Consider the following 22591-nt stretch of genomic DNA (forward strand, 5'->3'; position numbering starts at 1 on the left):
CCGATCATCACGTGAGATGGAGCAGTTTTCAATGGTGAACATCACTATGTTGATCATATCTACTATATGATTCATGCTCGACCTTTCGGTCTCAGTGTTCCGAGGCCATATCTGCATATGCTAGGCTCGTCAAGTTTAACCCGAGTATTCTGCGTGTGCAAAACTGGCTTGCACCCGTTGTATGTGAACGTAGAGCTTATCACACCCGATCATCACGTGGTGTCTCGGCACGACGAACTTCCGCAACGGTGCATACTCAGGGAGAACAGTTGTACCTTCAAATTTAGTGAGAGATCATCTTATAATGCTACCGTCGAACTAAGCAACATAAGATGCATAAAAGATAAACATCACATGCAATCAATATAAGTGATATGATATGGCTATCATCATCTTGTGCCTTTGATCTCCATCTCCAAAGCACCGTCATGATCACCATCGTCACCGGCGCGACACCTTGATCTCCATCGTAGCATCGTTGTCGTCTCGCCAACTATTGCTTCTACGACTATCGCTACCGCTTAGCGATAAAGTAAAGCAATTACATGGCGATTGCATTTCATACAATAAAGCGACAACCATATGGGTCCTGCCAGTTGCCGATATCTTCGTTACAAAACATGATCATCTCATATAATAAAATTTAGCATCATGTCTTGACCATATCACATCACAACATGCCCTGCAAAAACAAGTTAGACGTCCTCTACTTTGTTGTTGCAAGTTTTACGTGGCTGCTACGGGCTGAGCAAGAACCGTTCCTACCTACGCATCAAAACCACAACGATATTTCGTCAATTATGTGTTGTTTTAACCTTCAACAAGGACCAGACGTAGCCACACTCGATTCAACTAAAATTGGAGAAACTGACACCCGCCAGCCATATGTGTGCGAAGCACGTCGGTAGAATCAGTCTCGCGTAAGCGTACGCGTAATGTCGGCCCGGGCTGCTTCATCCAACAATACCGCCGAATCAAAGTATGACATGCTGGTAAGCAGTATGACTATTATCGCCCACAACTCACTTGTGTTCTACTCGTGCATATAACATCTACGCATAAACCTGGCTCGGATGCCACTGTTGGGGAACGTAGTAATTTCAAAAAAATTCCTACGCACACGCAAGATCATGGTGATGCATAGCAACGAGAGGGGAGAGTATTGTCTACGTACCCTCGTAGACCGTAAGCGGAAGCGTTATGACAACGTGGTTGATGTAGTCGTACGTATTCACGATCGACCGATCCAAGCACCGAAGGTACGGCACCTCCGCGATCTGCACACGTTCGGCTCGGTGACGTCCCATGAACTCACGATCTAGCAGAGTGTCGGGGGAGAGCTTCGTCAGCACGACGGCGTGATGATGTTGATGATGAAGTTACTGGCGCAGGGCTTCGCCTAAGCACTACAACGATATGACCGAGGTGGATTATAATGGAGGGGGCACCGCACACGGCTGGAAAAAATCAACTTGTGTGTTCTAGGGTGCCCCCTGCCCCCGTATATAAAGAAGCAAGGGGGACCCGGCCGACCCTTGGGGCGCGCCAGGAGAGGAGTCCTCCTCCTAGTAGGAGTAGGACTCCCCTTTCCTACTCCTACTAGGAGGGGAAAGGAAGGAGGAGAGGGAGAAGGAAAGGGGGGCGCCACCCCCCTTCCCTAGTCCAATTCGGACCAGAGGGGGAGGGGGCGCGCGGCCTGCCCTGTCAGGCCCTCTCTCTCTCTCTCCATTAAGGCCCATGTGGCCCATTAGTTCTCCCGGGGGGTTCCGGTAACCCTCCGGCACTCCGGTTTTCTCCAAAATCACCCGGAACACTTCCGGTGTCCGAATATAGCCGTCCAATATATCAATCTTTATGCCTCTACCATTTCAAGACTCCTCGTCATGTCCGTGATCACACCCGGGACTCCAAATTATCGTCGGTACATCAAAACACATAAACTCATAATACCGATTGTCACCGAACGTTAAGCGTGCGGACCCTACGGGTTCGAGAACTATGTAGACATGACCGAGACACGTCTCCGGTCAATAACCAATAGCGGAACCTGGATGCTCATATTGGTTCCTACATACTCTACGAAGATCTTTATCGGTCAAACCGCATAACAACATACATTGTTCCTTTTGTCATCGGTATGTTACTTGCCCGAGATTCGATCGTCGGTATCTCAATACCTAGTTCAATCTCGTTACCGGCAAGTCACTTTACTCGTTCCGTAATGCATCACCCCGCAACTAACTCATTAGTCACATTGCTTGCAAGGCTTATAGTGATGTGCATTACCGAGAGGGCCCAGAGATACCTCTCCGACAATCGAAGTGACAAATCCTAATCTCGATCTATGCCAACTCAACAAGTACCATCGGAGACACCTGTAGAGCACCTTTATAATCACCCAGTTACGTTGTGACGTTTGGTAGCACACAAAGTGTTCCTCCGGTATTCGGGAGTTGCATAATCTCATAGTCATAGGAACATGTATAAGTCATGAAGAAAGCAATAGCAATATACTAAACGATCAAGTGCTAAGCTAATGGAATGGTTCAAGTCAATCACATCATTCTCTAATGATGTGATCCCGTTAATCAAATGACAACTCATGTCTATGGCTAGGAAACATAGCCATCTTTGATTCAACGAGCTAGTCAAGTAGAGGCATACTAGTGACACTCTGTTTGTCTATGTATTCACACATGTACTAAGTTTCCGGTTAATACAATTATAGCATGAATAATAAAAATTTATCATGATATAAGGAAATATAAATAACAACTTTATTATTGCCTCTAGGGCATATTTCCTTCACTCAACCCATCATTGCAACCCTCCCTGCTGTTAGCCATGGATGAGAACCAACTCCCGCACCATGAAACTAGAGGAGGCAGGGGAGGAATCTTCCCCGCCACATACTGAAACTAAGCTCCTCGGTCGTGTCCGTTATGCAGCCTGACAGGCCGGCACTGCTTGTGCGGCTAGGGCTACGAGTCTTCCAATTCTAGTGTGTTCATGTCTTAGGACAAGGATTGATTTCGCTAGTTGCGAGAGAGATGAAAGCAAGGGACTACCATCGGTTGGCGCATCTCGGCGCTCCGATGCAGCCGGAGGAGGAAAAAGAAGGGGTTAGGTTGGAGAAGGAGTAAATTGCATAAAGCCACCACTTTGAGGGCTAGGTTTGCGAAAAACATTAGGATACTGTTTCTCTGCAGAAAACACCACATCTTGCGTAATGGTTTTGCCAAAACCACTGATCGGCGGATTTGGCTCTGTTAAGTGAGTTTATGATAGGTGGGGCTTGTTTTTGCCTACGTGGTGTAACGTTTTGTGCCAGGTGGGTTTTAAGCTACAATTACAAACTAGACCCCAGAATTTTACATAGACACCCCTAAATCAAAAATGAAAAACACAATTAGCCCCCGCTTCTCATTCTGTAGCAGATCGGCGGCACATTGTCCGACTTCTCGTCGGCGGTGGGTGCAGAACGCCGTCGCCGACTTTTGGCCACTCGTCCAGCGCTTTGTGGCCACGGCCGCGAGCAAGGCCCACGAGCTCGTCCCGGCCATGGAGGCGTTTTGGCGGTGGCTCGAGGACGCCGCTCCCGTCGCGCTACCTGACGTGTTGGCCATCATCGCGGTCGCCGGAGCATCGAGGAACGGTAGGCCGCCCTTGCTGCATCGGTCGTCGTCCTCCTGCTATAGCCCCACGCGCTCACCACACCGAGTTGGTCGAGGCATTCCCGTCGGATCCGGTGCAGGACGGGGATAGTGGAGGCCGATGTGGCAGGATCCGGTTGGGGGCACGACGCCGGCGGCCCGGGGAGGAAGGGGCGGGGGACGCCGGCTCCATCAAGACCAAGACCCACCGGCGCATGGTGGAAGACCGCTCCTCGGCCAGGCGGCGCGGGGAGGGGGGGGGGGGGGGGGTTGGGGGAGAGGGACGGGCCACGTGCAGCAACGGATGTGGTGTTTGCAGAAAACAGACCCCATCTGTCATAACACACTTAAACAAGCCAAATCCACCGATCAGTGGTTTTTGCAAAACATTACGCAAGATGTGGTGTTTTCTGTAGAGAAACTGTATACTAGTGTTTTTCGCAAACCTAGCTATTAAAATGGTGGTTTTATGCAATTTACCCGTTCGAGAAGGAAAAGAGGTGCCAAACCATGAATTTTCAATCCAATGACCGGGACATAATCAACTTAGACAAAAATAATCAAATTTCACCGGAGAGACAAAATTGATTTACAATGAAATTATTTTTAGGCAGCATATATAGCCGGTCCCACGGAACAAACCTCATGCTTATTTTATTCAAGTCATGATAAACAGGTAGTACATCGGGCAAACCCGTCACCATTGACGATGCAAGGCAACTATGCAGCACATGTTTATTATGCAAGAGGCCGAGATCGGAGTAAACCCTCCTTTTCGAAAAAAGAACCTACACCTTTATACGAACAGTTGGACGCAGGTAAAGGTCATTCTTCCTTCGGATGGTGATGCCCATCTCCTCAGTCATGTCCAGCTCGCTCGGGGCCACCCCGTCCGGGAGCTCCCAGTCGAAGTGGTAGAGCAGCACGGCGAGCACGATCTCAATGCTGGCCAGTCCGAACGCCAGGCCAGGGCAGAGCCTGCGGCCAGCCCCAAACGGTATGAACTCGAAGTCCGTCCCCTTGAGGTCGACGGTGGAGTTCTCGAACCGCTCCGGTTTGAACTCCTCCGGGTCGTCCCAGAACTTGGGGTCCCTGCCGATCGCCCATGCATTCACGAACACGACGAAGCCTTTGGGCACGTCGTACCCCATGATCTTGCACTCTCGTTGCACTCCCTTGGGACGAGCAATGGCAGCGCCGGGTGCAGCCTCAGGGTCTCCTTGACGACGAGCTTCAGGTAAGTCATGTCGGCCAGGTCGGCCTCGGTCACGGTAGGCTTCCCGCGGAGTTTGTCGCGCAGCTCGGCCTGTGCTTTCTGCATCACTCTCGGGTTCCTCATCAGCTCTGACATCGCCCATTGGAGTGCATCTGATGACGTCTCCGTCCCGGCGCCAAAGAGATCCTGTAAAGTGCGCAGTTAGTCTGTTAATTAGTTCGTCAACAGAGTGAATAAATAGTGCATTAAGCACGAGTAAAAACACTTACTATCGTGACAGCCTTGATGTTGCCAATGGTGAGAGGCACCTCGAGGTCACCTTCCTCGTGTATCCTCATGAGCTCGTCCATCAGGTCCTCCTCCTCTCCCGTCACGGCGTTCCTGGTCGACGGTGCAGCCATGGCCTCCTTTCGCTTCTGTCGCTGCCGGTAGGCGTTCTCCACCAGCTTGTAGGTCGTGAGGTAGCCCCTGTGGCCGCGCCGCCTCGTGCCACCGAAGGCGCGCACGAGCCACGATGACGGGAACCATTCGGCCATGGTGAAACCCGATGCGATCTTGACGATGTCCGCCAACACCACCAGGAACTCGTCCCTCCTCTCGAACCTCTCGCCGATCATGGTGCGCATCGTCGAGTCCGCGATGACCCAAAAGATCTGCTCGCAGAGGTTGACGGTTTCTCCCGGCGGCGTGGCGGCGATGGCGGCTACGAGGCGGCCGGCCTCCTCCTCCCGCACGCGGTGGAACGAGTGGACGCGCCGGACGCTGAGCAGCTTCACGATGGAGATCTTGCGGAGCTGCCGCCACAGAGCGCCGTACGGCGCGAAGAAGATCCCCTTCCCCATGGGGCGCAGCTTCTGTATGGTGGGTGGATACGGCCGCCAGGCGAACTTCATGTCGTGCACCTTCATCATCTCGCGCGCGGCGTCCGCGGACGAGACGAACACGGCCGGGAGCTCCCCGAGCTGGAGGTACATGAGCGGCGCGTCCAGCTCGCGCGCGATGTCGGCCACGGCGCGGTGCGCGATCGGGCTGCGGAGGAGGTGGTGCAGGTTGTGGATGAACGGCAGCGACGACGGGCTTGGCGGCAGCTTCAGCGCCGGCGCCGTCGTCCTGGCGCCACGCTTCTTAATAAGCTTGAGGAGGAGGAGGGCCAGGAAGGCGCAGAGCCAGCACACGAGTTGCTGCATGGCCATGGTTGGTGCGTTAAGGTGATGGAGCTAGCCAGCGATTTGATCTGCTCATTATATAGCCATTTCCCGTAGGAGCGGTGCACGAAACAACCATCAAGGTTGGAAGCAGCTGGTTCCAACCAAGCTCCACTCCACTAGTGCCAAAGGCTGTTAGTTGGCAGCTTGGCGCCGGTGAAGGTCGTTCCAAACCGAGCTCATGCAGGGCGAGGCAGATTATGTCTGGACTCTGGAGTAGTAACGTTAGTTTTCACGTATGTACATGGCCACGTTACGTGCTTCTTGATGGTGTGAAGTTGTGCACTAGCTGTAAAGTTTCTAGTGCAGATGGGATGCGTGGAATGGAAGCGTAGGCAAGCAGGGACGGGTGCATGTTCATATATGGACGAACAAGGTATAGGAGAGATGGGACACCTATGCATCAGGTACCTGAAATTCTTGTCTGTTTCAGTCACTTTGGTTCTGAGCCGCTGGATGGAAAATCAACGATCAGAAAAAACACAAAGAAAAAGTGACTGAAATTAGATTTAGTTTCAATCAAATCCGGATAGACAACAGAAAACCTGATGGGCACACCGAACCGGACGCAAACAAACCCCATAAACCCGCTAACTAGAACCCACCTTGCCGCGACTTTTTCCTGTAAGTGACAAGGAGTCAAGTACAGAGGCGATCGCAGGGGCAAAGGCGCGAGGAGTTTAAAAGATGGCCAAAGAGCTTTTGGGTCGTGTGATGTATGGGCCGCTGGGCCGAGTGTTGGGTTGTAAGCCGCGATATATAAGTGAGCCAGTAGCGTGCTGTACGGTATGAAGTTTGAAATTGAAATCATTCTAGCCTCTCGCTTTCTCTTATCTCCTCTTGTGTTGTTTCTCTCCCTCTTTCTTCCTCAGCTTCGATCCCCGTCCCCTACCTACTACTCCGGCTCGCTGCCATCGAATCCCGTCCGTCCCTAGGGCATGACAGTTGGTATCAGAGCCATCGCTCATTGCCGCTGCGTTTCACTGGAATTTTTTTCCCGATTCGTACCCAGCAAACCTAGGGTTCGATCTGCGTAATTCCTGATCTGAGGTGGGTTGATTCGGGGAAACCGGCGACCACGACGACATTCAAGCCGAATCCGCAGTCGCGCTTCCTCGCGGACGAGATGGAGGCGTTCCAGGAAAGGATGCTGAAGGAGTTCGCGGAGATCTGCGCCGCGCAGAGCAAATGGCTCGCCGTCGATGGACTCAGCGCGCAGCTCGAGGCCCTCGACGCCAAGCTAACCGAGCAGGGCGCGCGTCTCGATCGGGTACAAGTCAAGGTGGATCTCTCCTACAACACGCTGGGACAGGTGCGACAGAGTCAAGCTCGTGCGGCACAGATGAACAAGCAGCAAGGAGTACCAGAGGCTTCGTCGCCGACTGCTTCAGAGGTCTCAGATGGCATCGTCGGTGCGGCACCACGATCTGTAGGGCGACCACCATCGCGTTCGATTCAGGTACCCGAGATTCAGGATGTTCAGCAACCTCCTATACTTCATGTGGTAGATGAGAGCATGTGCAAGGGGCAGTGGATGCCGAAAATGGATTTCCCTAGGTTTGATGGCATAGATGTGCGGATATGGTTGGACAAGTGTGAGGCATTTTTCAGGCTCTATCATATTCCTGATAGTTTTAAGGTCACATATGTATCTCTGTATCTGTCAGATAATGCAGCCGTTTGGTATCTGATAACCCACAAGTATAGGGGATCACAACAGTTTTCGAGGGTAGAGTATTCAACCCAAATTTATTGATTTGACACATCGGGAGCCAAAGAATATTCTCAAGTATTAGCAGCTGAGTTGTCAATTCAACCACACCTGGATAACTTAATATGTGCAGCAAAGTATTTAGTAGCAAAGTAGTATGGAAGTAACGATAACAGTGGCAAAAGTAACGATTGTAGTGATTGTAACAGTGGCAATGGTAAAGTAACTAAGCAAAGATCAATATGTGAAAGGCTCGTAGGCATTCGATCGGTGATGGATAATTATGCCGGATGCGATCATTCATGCAACAGTTATAATATAGGGTGACACATAACTAGCTCCAGTTCATCAATGTAATGTAGGCATGTATTCCGAATATAGTCATACGTGCTTATGGAAAAGAACTTGCATGACATCTTTTGTCCTACCCTCCCGTGGCAGCGGGGTCCTATTGGAAACTAAGGGATATTAAGGCCTCCTTTTAATAGAGTACCGGACCAAAGCATTAACACATAGTGAATACATGAACTCCTCAAACTACGGTCATCACCGGGAGTGGTCCCGATTATTGTCACTTCGGGGTTGTCGGATCATAACACATAGTAGGTGACTATAGACTTGCAAGACAGGATCAAGAACTCACATATATTCATGAAAACATAATAGGTTCAGATCTGAATTCATGGCACTCCGGCCCTAGTGACAAGCATTAAGCATAGCAAAATCATAGCAACATCAATCTCAGAACATAGTGGATACTAGGGATCAAACCCTAACAAAACTAACTCGATTACATGATAAATCTCATCCAACCCATCACCGTCCAGCAAGCCTACGATGGAATTACTCACACATGGCGGTGAGCATCATGAAATTGGTGATGGAGGATGGTTGATGATGATGATGGCGATGGATTCCCCTCTCCGGAGCCCCGAACGGACTCCAGATCAGCCCTCCCGAGAGAGTTTAGGGCTTCGCAGCGGCTCCGTATCATAAAACGCGATGAATCCTTCTCTCTTATTTTTTTCTCCCCGAACGTGAATATATGGAATTGGAGTTGAGGTCGGTGGAGCACCAGGGGGCCCACGAGGCAGGGGGCGCCCAGGGGGCAGGCGCGCCTCCCACCCTCGTGGACAGGGTGTGGGCCCCCTGGCCTTGATTCTTTCGCCAGTATTTTTTATATATTCCAAAATAATTCTCCGTTGATTTTCAGGTCATTCCGAGAACTTTTGTTTCTGCACAAAAATAACACCATGGCAATTCTGCTGAAAACAGCGTCAGTCCGGGTTAGTTCCATTCAAATCATGCAAGTTAGAGTCCAAAACAAGGGCAAAAGTGTTTGGAAAAATAGATACGATGAAGACGTATCAACTCCCCCAAGCTTAAACCTTTGCTTTTCCTCAAGCAATTCAGTTGACAAACTGAAAGTGATAAAGAAAACTTTTACAAACTCTGTTTGCTCTTGTTGTTGTAAATATGTAAAGCCAGCATTCAAGTTTTTAGCAAAGATTATGAACTAACCATATGCACAATAACACTTAGGTCTCATGTTTACTCATATCAATGGCATAATCAACTAGCGAGCAATAATAATAAATCTCGGATGACAACACTTTCTCAAAACAATAATAATATGATATAACAAGATGGTATCTCGCTAGCCCTTTCTGAGACCGCAGAACATAAATGTAGAGCACCTTTATAGATCAAGGACTGACTAGACATTGTAATTCATGGTAAAAGAGATCCAGTCATGGTCATGCTCAATATAAATTAATAGTAATCGATGCAAATGACAGCGGTGCTCTCCAACTGGTGCTTTTAATAAGAAGATGATGACTCAACATAAAAGTAAATAGATAGGCCCTTCGCAGAGGGAAGCATGGATTTGTAGAGGTGCCAGAGCTTGGTTTTTGAAATAGAGATAAATAATATTTTGAGTGGTACACTTTCATTGTCAACATAACAACCGAGAGGTCTCGATATCTTCCATGCTACACACATTATAGGCGGTTCCCAAGCAGAATGGTAAAGTTTATACTCCCCCACCACCAACAAGCATCAATCCATGGCTTGCTTGAAACAACGAGTGCCTCCAACTAGCAACAACCCTGGGGGAGTTTTGTTTGCAATTATTTTGATTTGATTTGCTTAGAGCATGGGACTGGGCATCCCGATGACCAGCCATTTTCTCGTGAGTGAGGAGCGGAGTCCACTCCTCTTGAGAATAACCCGCCTAACATGGAAGATACAGACATCCCTAGTTGATACATGAGCTATTCGAGCATACAAAACAGAATTTCATTTGAAGGTTTAGAGTTTGGCACATACAAATTTACTTGGAACGGCAGGTAGATACCGCATATAGGAAGGTATGGTGGACTCAGATGGAATAACTTTGGGGTTTATGAAAGTGGATGCACAAGCGATATTGCCGCTTAGTACAAGTGAAGGCTAGCAAAAGATGGGGAAGCGACCAGCTAGAGAGCGACAACAGTCATGAACATGCATTAAAATTAATCAACACTGAATGCAAGCATGAGTAGGATATAATTCACCATGAACATAAATATCATAAAGGCTATGTTGATTTTGTTTCAACTACATGCGTGAACATGTGCCAAGTCAAGCCACTTGAATCATTCAAAGGAGGATACCACCCTATCATACCACATCACAACCATTTTAATATCATGTTGGCACGCAAGGTAAACCATTATAAACTCCTAGATAATTAAGCATGGCATAAGCAACTATAATCTCTAATTGTCACTGCAAACATGTTTATTCATAATAGGCTGAATCAGGAACGATGAACTAATCATATTTATAAAAACAAGAGAGGTCGAGTTCATACCAGCTTATCTCATCTCAATCAGGCCATCATATATCATCATTATTGCCTTTCACTTGCACGACCGAACGGTGTGGATAAGAATAATAGTGCACGTGCATTGGACTAAGCTGGAATCTGCGAGCATTCAATAAACAGGAAAAGACAAGGCAATATGGGATCTTGGTTAAATCAACAATAATGCATATAAGAGCCACTTTATATTTTCATCATGGTCTTCTCCTATCGACCCCCAAAGAAAAGAAAGGAAATAAAACTATTTACACGGGAAAGATCCCAACAAGCAAAAGAAGAACGAGAAATCTTTTGGGTTTTCTTTTAATTATTACTACTACAGGCATGGAAAGTAAACTAGCTAAAAGCTACAACTATTTTTTTTGTTTTTCTTAAGGTTTTTCAAACACACAAGAAGAAAGCATAAAAAGAAAATAAACTAGCATGAATAGTACAATGAAAAAGTATGAGCACCGACAACTAGAGTGAGTGTGTGAACATGAATGTAATGTCGGTGAGAAATACGTACTCCCACAAGCTTAGGCTTTTTGCCTAAGTTGGTCTATGGCCACAGCTGGCCTGGGGGATATCCAAAGTTGTAACTGGGGTCGTACTGAGATGCAGCCTCGGGATGCCACTGGTTGGCGATCTCCTCCGGATCCCACTGATAAACAGACTGACGGTGTGGATCAAGTAGTGGTTCCGGCTCTGGTTCTGGAGCTGGTGCTTGGTTCCGGTGGGCATGGATGGCCTCCGGCAGAACAAGGTACTTGCCTGAAGATAAGTTAAACAAAGAAGGAGCAGGCAAAGTAATAGTCTCAAAATAATTTTTATCAAATATCAGTCTATAGTTAAGCTCCTTTTTCTTATTCTTAACAATAAAATCATGTGCTACCATACTCTTATAGTCTAGAAAAACAGGAGGCAACAACTTTTCTTCTTTCTCATAATGCGTAATAGGTATGTTAAAGTGTGCAGTGAGGCGCAAGGCGAAGATACCTCCCAAGATGGGGCCCTTCGTACGGTTCAGATTTAACCGCTTTGCAACAATAGTGCCCATACTAAATGTGTTATCACGGAACAAGGCATGGCACAAAATAACAATATCAGGGGCACTAAGGTTGCCACAGTTTCTGCGACCAATTAAACATCTACTAGCAAATATTACAAAGTAACGTAGAACAGGAAAGTGTATGCTAGTAATTCTTGCATCGGAAACCTTCCTTGTTTCCCCTACATTAATTGTATCAATAAACCCTTCCACATCGTTACGATGTTCCTCTACGCTGCCCGTAAAGGGCAACTTGCAAACTGCACAAAAATCAAAGAGGGACATCTCCTTATACAAATCATATAAATAGAAATCCACCGAAGGTGGTGACCTCTTAGCATGGAAATGAAAATTTTGCACAAAGATATTAGTGAGTAGGAGATACTGTTCACGCTGGTCGCGGAGGAAGTCGGTGAGGCCTGCACTCTCAGCCAAATCATACAAATCATCATGAATCCCGTCTGCTCTCAAGAAATCATCACAAGGACATTCACACGGCCGGACCTCCGCGGTGCGAGGGAGATTATATTTGGGCCTCTTATCTTCTTCACTTTGCTTATCCTTCAAGCTTCAGCTCGAAGAGCCCCTAAAAAATCTCTTCATTATTTTCTGAAAATTTCTGAAATTTTTAGTAAGTTCAAATAAAGTGAACCAAACTCAACAAAATTAATAGCAACTGCTCCCACAAGTGCCTAGAGACTATATCATGCATTAGAACTACTTGGGACCAAATAAATTTGACTTGCAAGCTCAAGAACAATGTCACCTAAGCAGCAAAAATTTGCAATAAATAAAGCACTAGAACAAAAAACTAATTGGACCATTGGAGGAGTCACATACCAAAGAACAATCCCCCAAAGCAGTTTTGTGAGTGGAGCTTTGAGCAAGGAGATCAAAAATGGCAGCAACATGAGCTAGAACTCATGCTTGAGCTGGCTGGTGATTTTTTTGGGAGGAAGAAGAAGTGTGTGGGTGCTGGAATAAGTGGAGGGGGGCCACCAGGGGCCCACGAGGCAGGGGCGCGCCCAGGGGGTGGGCGCGCCCTGGACCCTTGTGGTCAGGTGCTTGCTCCCCCTGATGTGTTCTCAGTGCTAGATATTCATAAATATTCCAGAAAAAATCATATTTCAATTTCAGGGCATTTGGAGAACTTTTATTTTCGAGGTATTTTTTTATTGCACGGATAACTCAGAAAACAGACAAAAATACTAATTTTGCTTTATTTAATCTAAATAACAGAAAGTAAAATGAGGGTACAGAGAGTTGTGCTTTCTAACTTCATCCATCTCATGCTCATCAAAATGAATCCACTAACAAGGTTGGTCAAGTCTTGTTAACAAACTCATTCCGAATCGCATGAAACCGGAGAATTTTCGAATAGCACTAGGTTACCTCAACGGGGATATGCACGTCCCCAATAATAAGAATATCATATTTCCTTTTGACAGTCGGAAGAGGAAATTCAAAACCTCCAATAATAGTCGATGGAATTTTTCCAATAGAGTTGATACTGTGAACTTGAGGTTGTTTCCTCGGAAAGTGTACCGTATGCTCATTACCATTAACATGAAAAGTGACATTGCCTTTGTTGCAATCAATAACAGCCCCTGCGGTATTCAAAAAGGGTCTTCCAAGAATAATAGACATACTATCGTCCTCAGGAATATCAAGAATAACAAAGTCCGTTAAAATAGTAACACTTGCAACAACAACATGCACATCCTCACAAATACCGACAGGTATAGCAGTTGATTTATCAGCCATTTGCAAAGATATCTCAGTAGGTGTCAACTTATTCAAATCAAGTCTATGAAATAAAGAGAGAGGCACAACACTAACACCGGCTCCAAGATCACATAAAGCAGTTTAACATAGTTTCTTTTAATGGAGCATGGTATAGTTGGTACTCATGGATCTCCTAGTTTCTTAGGTATTCCACCTTTAAAAGTATAATTAGCAAGCATGGTGGAAGTTTCAGCTTCCGGTATCTTTCTTTTATTAGTAACAATTTCTTTCGTGTACTTAGCATAAGGATTCATTTTAAGCATATCAGTTAACCGCATACGCAAAAAGATAGGTCTAATCATTTCACCAAAGCGCTCAAAATCCTCATCATACTTTTTATTGGATGGGTTAGGAGGAAAAGGCATGGGTTTCTGAACCCATGGTTCTCTTTCTTTACCGTGCTTCCTAGCAACAAAGTCTCTCTTATCATAACATTGATTCTTTGATTGTGGGTTATCAAGATCAACATCAGGTTCAATTTCTACATCATTGTCATTGCTAGGTTGAGCATCAACATGAACATCATCATTAACATTATCAGTAGGCTCATGTTCATTGCCAGATTGTGTTTCAATATCAGAAATAGATATATCATTGGGATTCTCATGTGTGTCAGGAACAGGTTCACCAGAAGCATGCAAAGTTCTATAATTTTTCATTTTTCTTCCTCTTAGAAGGACTAGGTGCATCTAAATTGTTTCTCTGAGAATCCTGCTCAATTCTCTTAGGGTGGCCCTCAGGATACAAAGGTTCCTGAGTTATTTTACCTCCTCTAGTTGCAACTCTAACAGCAAAGTCATTATTCTTACTATTTAATTCATTGAGCAAATCATTCTGAGCTTTAAGTACTTGTTCTACTTGAGTGGTAACCCATAGAAGCATGTTTACTAATAAGTTTAAGCTCACCTTTAACTCTAGACATATAATCACTCAAGTGTTCAATCATATAAGCATTGCGTTTTAATTGTCTACCCAAATAAGCATTGAAATCTTCTTGCTTAACCATAAAGTTATCAAACTCATCCAAGTATTGGCTAGCAAACTTAGTAGGCGGGATTTCAGCTTTATCATATCTATAGAGAGAATTTACCTTTACTACCTGTGTCGGGTTATCAAGACCATGTGTTTCCTCAATAGGTGATGAATTAAGACCATGTATTTCTTCAACAGGACGTAAATTCTTAACATCTTCAGCTTTCATACCTTTTTCCTTCATGGATTTCTTTGCCTCTTGCATATCTTCAGGACTGAGAAATAGAATACCCCTTTTCTTCGGAGTTGGCTTAGGAGTTGGTTCAGGGAGTGTCCAATTATTTTCATTTGTCAACATATTATTCAATAGTAACTCAGCTTGATTGACAGTTCTTTCCCTAAAAACACAACCAGCACAACTATCCAGGCGGTCTCTCGAAGCATCGGTTAGTCCATTATAAAAGATATCAAGTATTTCATTTTTCTTGAGAGGATGATCAGGCAAAGCATTAAGTAATTGGAGAAGCCTCCCCCAAGCTTGTGGGAGACTCTCTTCTTCAATTTGCACAAAATTATATATTTCCCTTAAAGCAGCTTGTTTCTTATGAGCGGGGAAATATTTAGCAGAGAAGTAATAAATCATATCCTGGGGACTACGCACACAACCAGGATCAAGAGAATTAAACCATGTCTTAGCATCACCCTTTAATGAGAACGGAAATAATTTAAGGATATAGTAGTAGCGAGTTTTCTCATCATTAGTGAACAAGGTGGCTATATCATTTAATTTAGTAAGATGTGCCACAACAGTTTCAGATTCATAGCCATAGAAAGGATGAGATTCAACCAAATTAATTATCTCAGGGTCGACAGAGAAATCATAATCCTTATCAGTAATAAAGATAGGTGAAGTAGCAAAAGCAGGGTCATATCTCATTCTAGCATTCAGAGATTTTTCTTTCAACTTAGCTAATAATTTCTTAAGATCACTCCTATCATTGCAAGCAAGAAAATCTCTAGCAGTTCCTTCATCCATAACATAATCCTCAGGCACAACAGGCAATTCATATCTAGGGGGAGAATCTTCATCATCACTTTCATCAATATTATCAGTTTCAATAATTTCATTCTCTCAAGCCCTAGCAAGTTGTTCATCCAGAAATTCACCTAGTGGCACAGTATTATCAAGCATAGAAGTAGTTTCATCATAAGTATCATGCAAAGCAGAAGTGGCATCATCAATAACATGCGACATATCAGAATTAATAGCAGAAGCAGGCTTAGGTGTCGCAAGTTTACTCAAAACAGAAGGAGAATCAAGTGCAGAGCTAGATGGCAGTTCCTTACCTCCCCTCGTAGTTGAGGGATAAATTTTGGTTTTCTCGTCTTTCAAGTTCCTCATAGTGACCAGCAGATATAAATCCCAAGTGACTCAAAGAATAGAGCTATGCTCCCCGGCAACGACGCCAGAAAATAGTCTTGATAACCCACAAGTATAGGGGATCGCAACAGTTTTCGAGGGTAGAGTATTCAACCCAAATTTATTGATTAGACACAAGGGGAGCCAAAGAATATTCTCAAGTATTAGCAGCTGAGTTGTCAATTCAACCACACCTGGATAACTTAATATCTACAGCAAAGTATTTAGTAGCAAAGTAGTATGGAAGTAACGGTAACAATGGCAAAAGTAACGATAGCAATATTGTAGTGATTGTAACAGTGGCAATGGTAAAGTAACTAAGCAAAGATCAATATGTGAAAATCTCGTAGGCATTGGATCGGTGATGGATAATTATGCCGGATGCGATCATTCATGCAACAGTTATAACATAGGGTGACACAGAACTAGCTCTAGTTCATCAATGTAATGTAGGCATGTATTCCGAATATAGTCATACGTGCTTATGGAAAAGAACTTGCATGACATCTTTTGTCCTACCCTCCCGTGGTAGCGGGGTCCTATTGGAAACTAAGGGATATTAAGGCCTCCTTTTAATAGAGTACCGGACCAAAGCATTAACACATAGTGAATACATGAACTCCTCAAACTACGGTCATCACCGGGAGTGGTTCCGATTATTGTCACTTCGGGGTTGCCGGATCATAACACATAGTAGGTGACTATAGACTTGCAAGACAGGATCAAGAACTCACATATATTCATGAAAACATAATAGGTTCAGATCTGAATTCATGGCACTCCGGCCCTAGTGACAAGCATTAAGCATAGCAAAGTCATAGCAACATCAATCTCAGAACATAGTGGATACTAGGGACCAAACCCTAACAAAACTAACTCGATTGCATGATAAATCTCATCCAACCCATCACCGTCCAGCAAGCCTACGATGGAATTACTCACACACGGCGGTGAGCATCATGAAATTGGTGATGGAGGATGGTTGATGATGACGATGGCGATGGATTCCCCTCTCCGGAGCCCCGAATGGACTCCAGATCAGCCCTCCCGAGAGAGTTTAGGGCTTGGCGGTGGCTCCGTATCGTAAAACGCGATGAATCCTTCTCTCTTATTTTTTCTCCCTGAACTTGAATATATGGAGTGGAGTTGAGGTCGGTGGAGCACCAGGGGGCCCACGAGGCAGGGGGCGCGCCCAGGGGGGCAGGCGCGCCTCCCACCCCCGTGGACAGGGTGTGGACCCCCTGGCCTTGATTCTTTCGCGAATAATTTTTATATATTCCAAAATAATTCTCCGTGGAGTTTCAGGTCATTCTGAGAACTTTTGCTTCTGCACAAAAATAACACCATGGCAATTCTACTGAAAACAGCGTCAGTCCGGGTTAGTTCCATTCAAATCATGCAAGTTAGAGTCCAAAACAAGGGCAAAAGTGTTTGGAAAAGTAGTTACAACGAAGACGTATCAGTATCAGGCGTTCAAACAGTCTGGGGAATTTCACATGTGGGAGCAGTTTTGTCAGGCGATACTGCTTGAATTTGATGTTGATGTGTACAGGAAGAAGATGAAGGAGCTGATGCTGTTGAAACAAGTGGACACTGTCGAAGAATATAAACAGTAGTTTCTGCAGCTGGTTTACACTGTTAAGCTGTATGAGCCCATAATCAGTGACACTTTTTCTGGTTACTAGGTTTGTGCTGGGCCTCAAAGAGGAGCTCAGGTCAGCAGTGGAGTTTCAGATACCGGGCACTGTTCAATTGGCAGCTTTGTATGCATCAGTTCAGGAAGGATTACTGCTTCAACAGAAAACACACAAACCCAGTTTCCAGAAAGCTACCTATAACAAGACAGACACTCGTTCTGGTTTAGCAGCTGGTGACTTATGGAAGGACAAGCAGCTGAAGGAATATCATCGAGCAAATGGGATTTGTTATAAGTGTGGAGAAAAATTTGTGCATGGTCATGTATGTAATTAGCCTGTGGCAGGTGGGGCACAGTTAAAAGCATCTGAGGTGCTAGCTACGCAGGAAATCATTTCAGATGCAGTGCTGGATGCATTAGTTGCAGGAGGATAGGAGGAATGTGCTACTATCTCAGTAAATGCCTTGTCTGGTGCACCCAATCCCAAGACAATTCAATTGAGAGCTCTAGTACAGAACAAAGTGGTGTTGATATTGGTGGACTCGGGCAGCACACACACTTTTGTGGACAAAGCTTTCCTGGATAAGATCTCTGTAACTGCTAAGCCCCTGGTGACTCCTTTACAAGTGAAGGTAGCAAATGGCAGTCTAATCTCTTGTACTGAAAGAGTGCCTCAACTGACATGGTGGATACAAGGGCATGGTTTCAGTAATTCTATGCAGGTGCTGCCACTAGGAGGACATGACATTATCTTGGGGATGGATTGGCTTGAACAATGGGGTGTGATGCAGTGTCATGATACGTCTCCAACGTATCTATAACTTTTGATTGTTCCGTGCTGTTTTATTATCAATCTTGGATGTTTTATAATCATTTTATAGTCATTTTATATCTTTTCTGGTACTAACCTATTAACATAGTGCCAAGTGTCAGTTGCTGCTTTTCCATGTTTTTTACATCGCAGGAAATCAATACCAAACGAAGTCCAAATGCCACGAAACTCCATGATGCATTTTTATGGGCCAGAAGAAAGGCAATGGGCCCTGGTTGCACCTGGGGGGTGCCCCGTGGGGGGCACAACCCACCAGGGAGCGCCAGGAGGCCCAGGCGCGCCCTGGTGGGTTGTGCCCACCTCGGGTGCCCCTGGACTGCCTCTTTGCTCTATAAATACCCCAAAAATACCAGAACCCTAGGGGAGTCAACGAAATATTCATCCAGCCACCGCAGAGTCCAGAACCACCAGATCCAATCTAGACACCATCACGGAGGGGTTCACCACTTCCATTGGTGCCTCTCCGATGATGTGTGAATAGTTCTTTGTAGACCTTCGGGTCCGTAGTTAGTAGCTAGATGGCTTTCTCTCTCTCTCTCTCGCTGAATTCTCAATACAATGGTCTCTTTGAGATCCATATGATGTAACTCTTTTGCGGTGTGTTTGTTGGGATCTGATGAACTTCGAGTTTATGATGAGTTATATCTTTTTACGTCCATCGAAGTTGTTTGAGTTTCTTTGATCTCTTATATGCATGATCTCTTATAGCCTCGTATTTCTTCTCCGATATTTAGTTTTTGTTTGGCCAACTTTATCTATTTATCTTGCAATGGGAAGAGGTGCCCGGTAGTGGGTTCGATCTTATGGTGCTTGATCCCAGTGATAGAAGGGGAACCGACACGTATGTATCATTGCTACTAAGGATAAAAAGACGAGATCTATATCTACCGCCATATAGATAAACGAATCTCTTCTACATCATGTCATCGTTCTTATTGCATTACTCCATTTTTCCATGAACTTCATACACTAGATGCATGCTGGATAGCGGTCGATGTGTGGAGTAATAGTAGTAGATGCAGGCAGGAGTCGGTCTACTAATCTTGGACGTGATGCCTATGTAATGATCATTGCCTGGATATTGTCATGATTATTTGTAGTTCTATCAATTGCCCAACAGTAATTTGTTTACCCACCGTTGCAATTTTTCTCGAGAGAAGCCACTAGTGAAACCTACGGCCCCGGGTCTTCTTTCTCATATATTTGCCTTGCGATCTACTTTTCCTTTGCATTTTTATTCAGATCTATTAAACCAAAAAATACAAAAATACCTGGTTGTGTTTTATCTTTATTTATTTTATTTGGCGTTTGATCTATCATTCTACTACTCTCTCCATTCCTAAATATAAGTCTTTTTAGAAATTACAAATAGACTACAACATACGGATGTATATAGACATATTTTAGAGTGTAGATTCACTCATTTTGCTCCATATGTAGTCACTTGTTGGAATCTCTAGAAAGACTTATATTTAGGAACGGAGGGAGTACAATTTACCTCACGTATGTTTGCCTATCTTGAGGCGCCATACCCCGGAAGGGATTGACAACCCCTTTAACACGTCGGATTGCGAGGTGTTGTTGTTTGTGTGCAGGTGCTGCTTATGTTGTGTTGCTTGGTTCTCCTACTGGTTCGATACCTTGGTTTCATAACTGAGGGAAATACCTACCGTCGCTGTGCTACATCATCCCTCCCTCTCCAGGGAAATACCGACGTAGTTCCAGCTACCATCATGTCACTGGGCTGATAAATGGATACAGTTTCAGTATCAGGGCAAAGAGGTCAGATTACATGGAGTGATGCGTGTACAACATGAGAATATAGAGGAGATATCTGCTGAACAGTTGCTTAAGTGGGAGAAAGGCAATAATGTGTGGGCTACTGCACTGTTAAACCGCATAGTAATGGCACCTGTCACAGAAGTTCCTCAGGAGGTGCAACAGGTGTTGGACAGAAACAAGCAAGTGTTCCAAGAACCACACTCCCTACCACCACACAGAGCTTTTGACCACAAAATAAACTTATTGCCAGATGCTGCTCCTGTCAACTGTAGGCCATACAGATACTGTCCTTTATAAAAGGATGAAATTGAGAAACAAGTCAAGGAGATGTTGGATGCTGGTTTAATTACACCCAGTATAAGTCCTTTTGCTGCACCAGTGTTGCTGGTCAAGAAGAAAGATGGTACATGGAGGTTTTGTGTGGATTACATGAGACTTAATGCCATTACTGTGAAAAACAAATTTCCAGTGCTAGTAATAGATGAGATCTTGGATGAATTAGGAAGAGCAAAGTGGTTCTCTAAACTAGATTTAAGAGCTGGTTATCACCAGATAAGAATGAAAGAGGAAGATGAATTTAAAACAGCATTCAAAACTCATCATGAGCAGTTCCAGTTCAGAGTAATGCCTTTTGGGTTAGCTACTGCTCCAGGCACTTTTAAGTGTGTCATGAATTTTGCTTTTGCAGGGGCCAATAGAAAATATGTACTGGTGTTTATGGATGATATACTAGTGTTCAATGGCACCTTGGAGGAACATATAGATCATCTTCAGTCAGTATTTGATATCCTCAAAGAAAATCAGCTGTTTGTCAAAGAAAGTAAATGTGCTTTTGCCCAGCAGTCCTTGGAGTATTTGGGGCACATAATTTCTGACAAAGGTGTGTCTACTGATCCTGCTAAGATTGAAGCTATGCTAAATTGGCCAGTCCCCACATCTGTGACTGAATTGAGGGGTTTTCTGGGACTAACTGGATATTACAGAAAATTTGTGAGGAACTATGGCTTATTGGCAAAACCCTTGACTGCTCTATTAAAGAAACAAGCATTTACATGGTCTGATACAGCATAACAAGCTTTTCAACTGCTCAAACAGACCATGGTTAATACTCCTGTGTTAGCTCTGCCCAACTTTGACAAGACTTTCACTGTAGAGACTGATGCATACAACACTGGGCTGGGAGTTGTTCTTTCCTAGGAGGGCCACCCTATTGCACACTATAGCAAAGCCCCGGGGGTGCAAAATCAGAAGAAATCCATATATGAGAAGGAAATTCTGGCAATTATGTTGCCCATTGACAGATGGAGATCTTATTTGAGCAGAGCACCATTTATTATCAAAACAGACCACCAAAGCCTATGTCACTTGGGAGATCAGAATCTCACATCTGACTTACAAAGGAAAGCAATGAAAAAGTTAGTAGGACTTCAGTTTTCTATTCAATATAAAAAGGTGTGGAAAACACTGCTGCAGATGCCTTATCCAGGGTAGCACATTTGTTCTCTGTACAAAGTGTTTCCACCAGCAAGCCAGTTTGGATAGAGGAAATTCTCAATTCTTACTCTGTTGACCCAGAGGCTTTATCCATGTTACAAAAGTTGGCTATGGACTCCACATCTTGTCCTGGTTTCCATACAGGATGGACTGTTGAAACAAGACAATAAGATCTGGGTAGGAGCAAATGTTGGTCTGAAAACAAAGCTGATCCAGGCGTTTCACTCTACTAAAGTGGGAGGTCATTTAGGGATTCTGCCTACATACCACAAAGTCAAACAACTGTTTTGTTGGAAGGGAATGAAGACAGATGTGGAAAACTTTGTCAAGCAATGTGGTATCTGTCAGCAAGCAAAACATGAGCTGTCACTGGTATGCGTCGGTCCTATACAAACGGTTTTTAACCCCTTTCCGCGATGGAATTTGGAACCGTCGCCAAATGAGTGGGCGATAGGGGGGTCCTTCCCACACGACCCAGAAATCGTCGGGGATAGGCCCTCCTGGGACACAGGCTGGGGCCGTGTGCGATGGGGCGAGGCATCGAAACCCAATAATTTCCGTTCGTATGTACATCCCACATGGTGAATCCCAGAAAAACATTTCCGTACGTATGTATATCACACACAGTCAATCCAAGGAATACGTTTCCGTTCTTATGTACATCCCACACAGTCAATCCAGGGAAAATGTTTCCGTTCGTATGTATATCACACGCAGTCAATCCAAGGAATACGTTTCCGTTCTTATGTACATCCCACACAGTCAATCCAGGGAAAACGTTTCCATTCGTATGTACATCCCACACAGTTTTATGTGTAGGCTCGTGTGCGAAAGGTGTAACTATCACACACGCTCTGCCTTGATTAACTGTTTGCTTTTATCAACTACATCACACACGATTTGATGAAGAAAACAGTGTGGCATTGGGCTATCCATCACAAGCGCTTTTACTGCTAGAACCGTTTGCAAAGTTCCATGACACATTT

At 45.0% G+C, this 22591-nt stretch overlaps 1 protein-coding gene and 1 pseudogene across 1 annotated transcript; one reads left to right on the forward strand and one right to left on the reverse strand.

Moving 5' to 3' along the window:
- Positions 1-4287: 4287 nt before the first annotated feature.
- LOC109744259 (desmethyl-deoxy-podophyllotoxin synthase-like) lies at positions 4288-6084 on the reverse strand (annotated as a pseudogene).
- A 1116-nt stretch (positions 6085-7200) lies between these two features.
- On the forward strand, positions 7201-21182 carry LOC141025923 (uncharacterized). The gene is made up of 4 exons (XM_073501858.1): positions 7201-7757; positions 17414-17473; positions 17547-17820; positions 20412-21182. The coding sequence occupies exons 1-4, from the start codon at positions 7201-7203 to the stop codon at positions 21180-21182; spliced, it is 1662 nt and encodes a 553-aa protein (XP_073357959.1).
- The last annotated feature ends 1409 nt before the right edge of the window (positions 21183-22591 follow it).

This window comes from Aegilops tauschii, chromosome 6, assembly GCF_002575655.3.
Source record: "Aegilops tauschii subsp. strangulata cultivar AL8/78 chromosome 6, Aet v6.0, whole genome shotgun sequence".
Lineage (NCBI taxonomy): Eukaryota > Viridiplantae > Streptophyta > Magnoliopsida > Poales > Poaceae > Aegilops > Aegilops tauschii.

Excerpts from the sequence above, each read along its gene's own strand:
- LOC141025923 (XM_073501858.1), top strand. The coding sequence starts at position 7,201 with ATGGAGGCGTTCCAGGAAAGGATGCTGAAGGAGTTCGCGGAGATCTGC. Across the intron at positions 17,474-17,546 it reads ACTGTCGAAGAATATAAACA|GTTTGTGCTGGGCCTCAAAG; the intron begins GTAGTTTCTGCA and ends TCTGGTTACTAG. Across the intron at positions 17,821-20,411 it reads AAAAATTTGTGCATGGTCAT|GATGAAATTGAGAAACAAGT; the intron begins GTATGTAATTAG and ends CCTTTATAAAAG.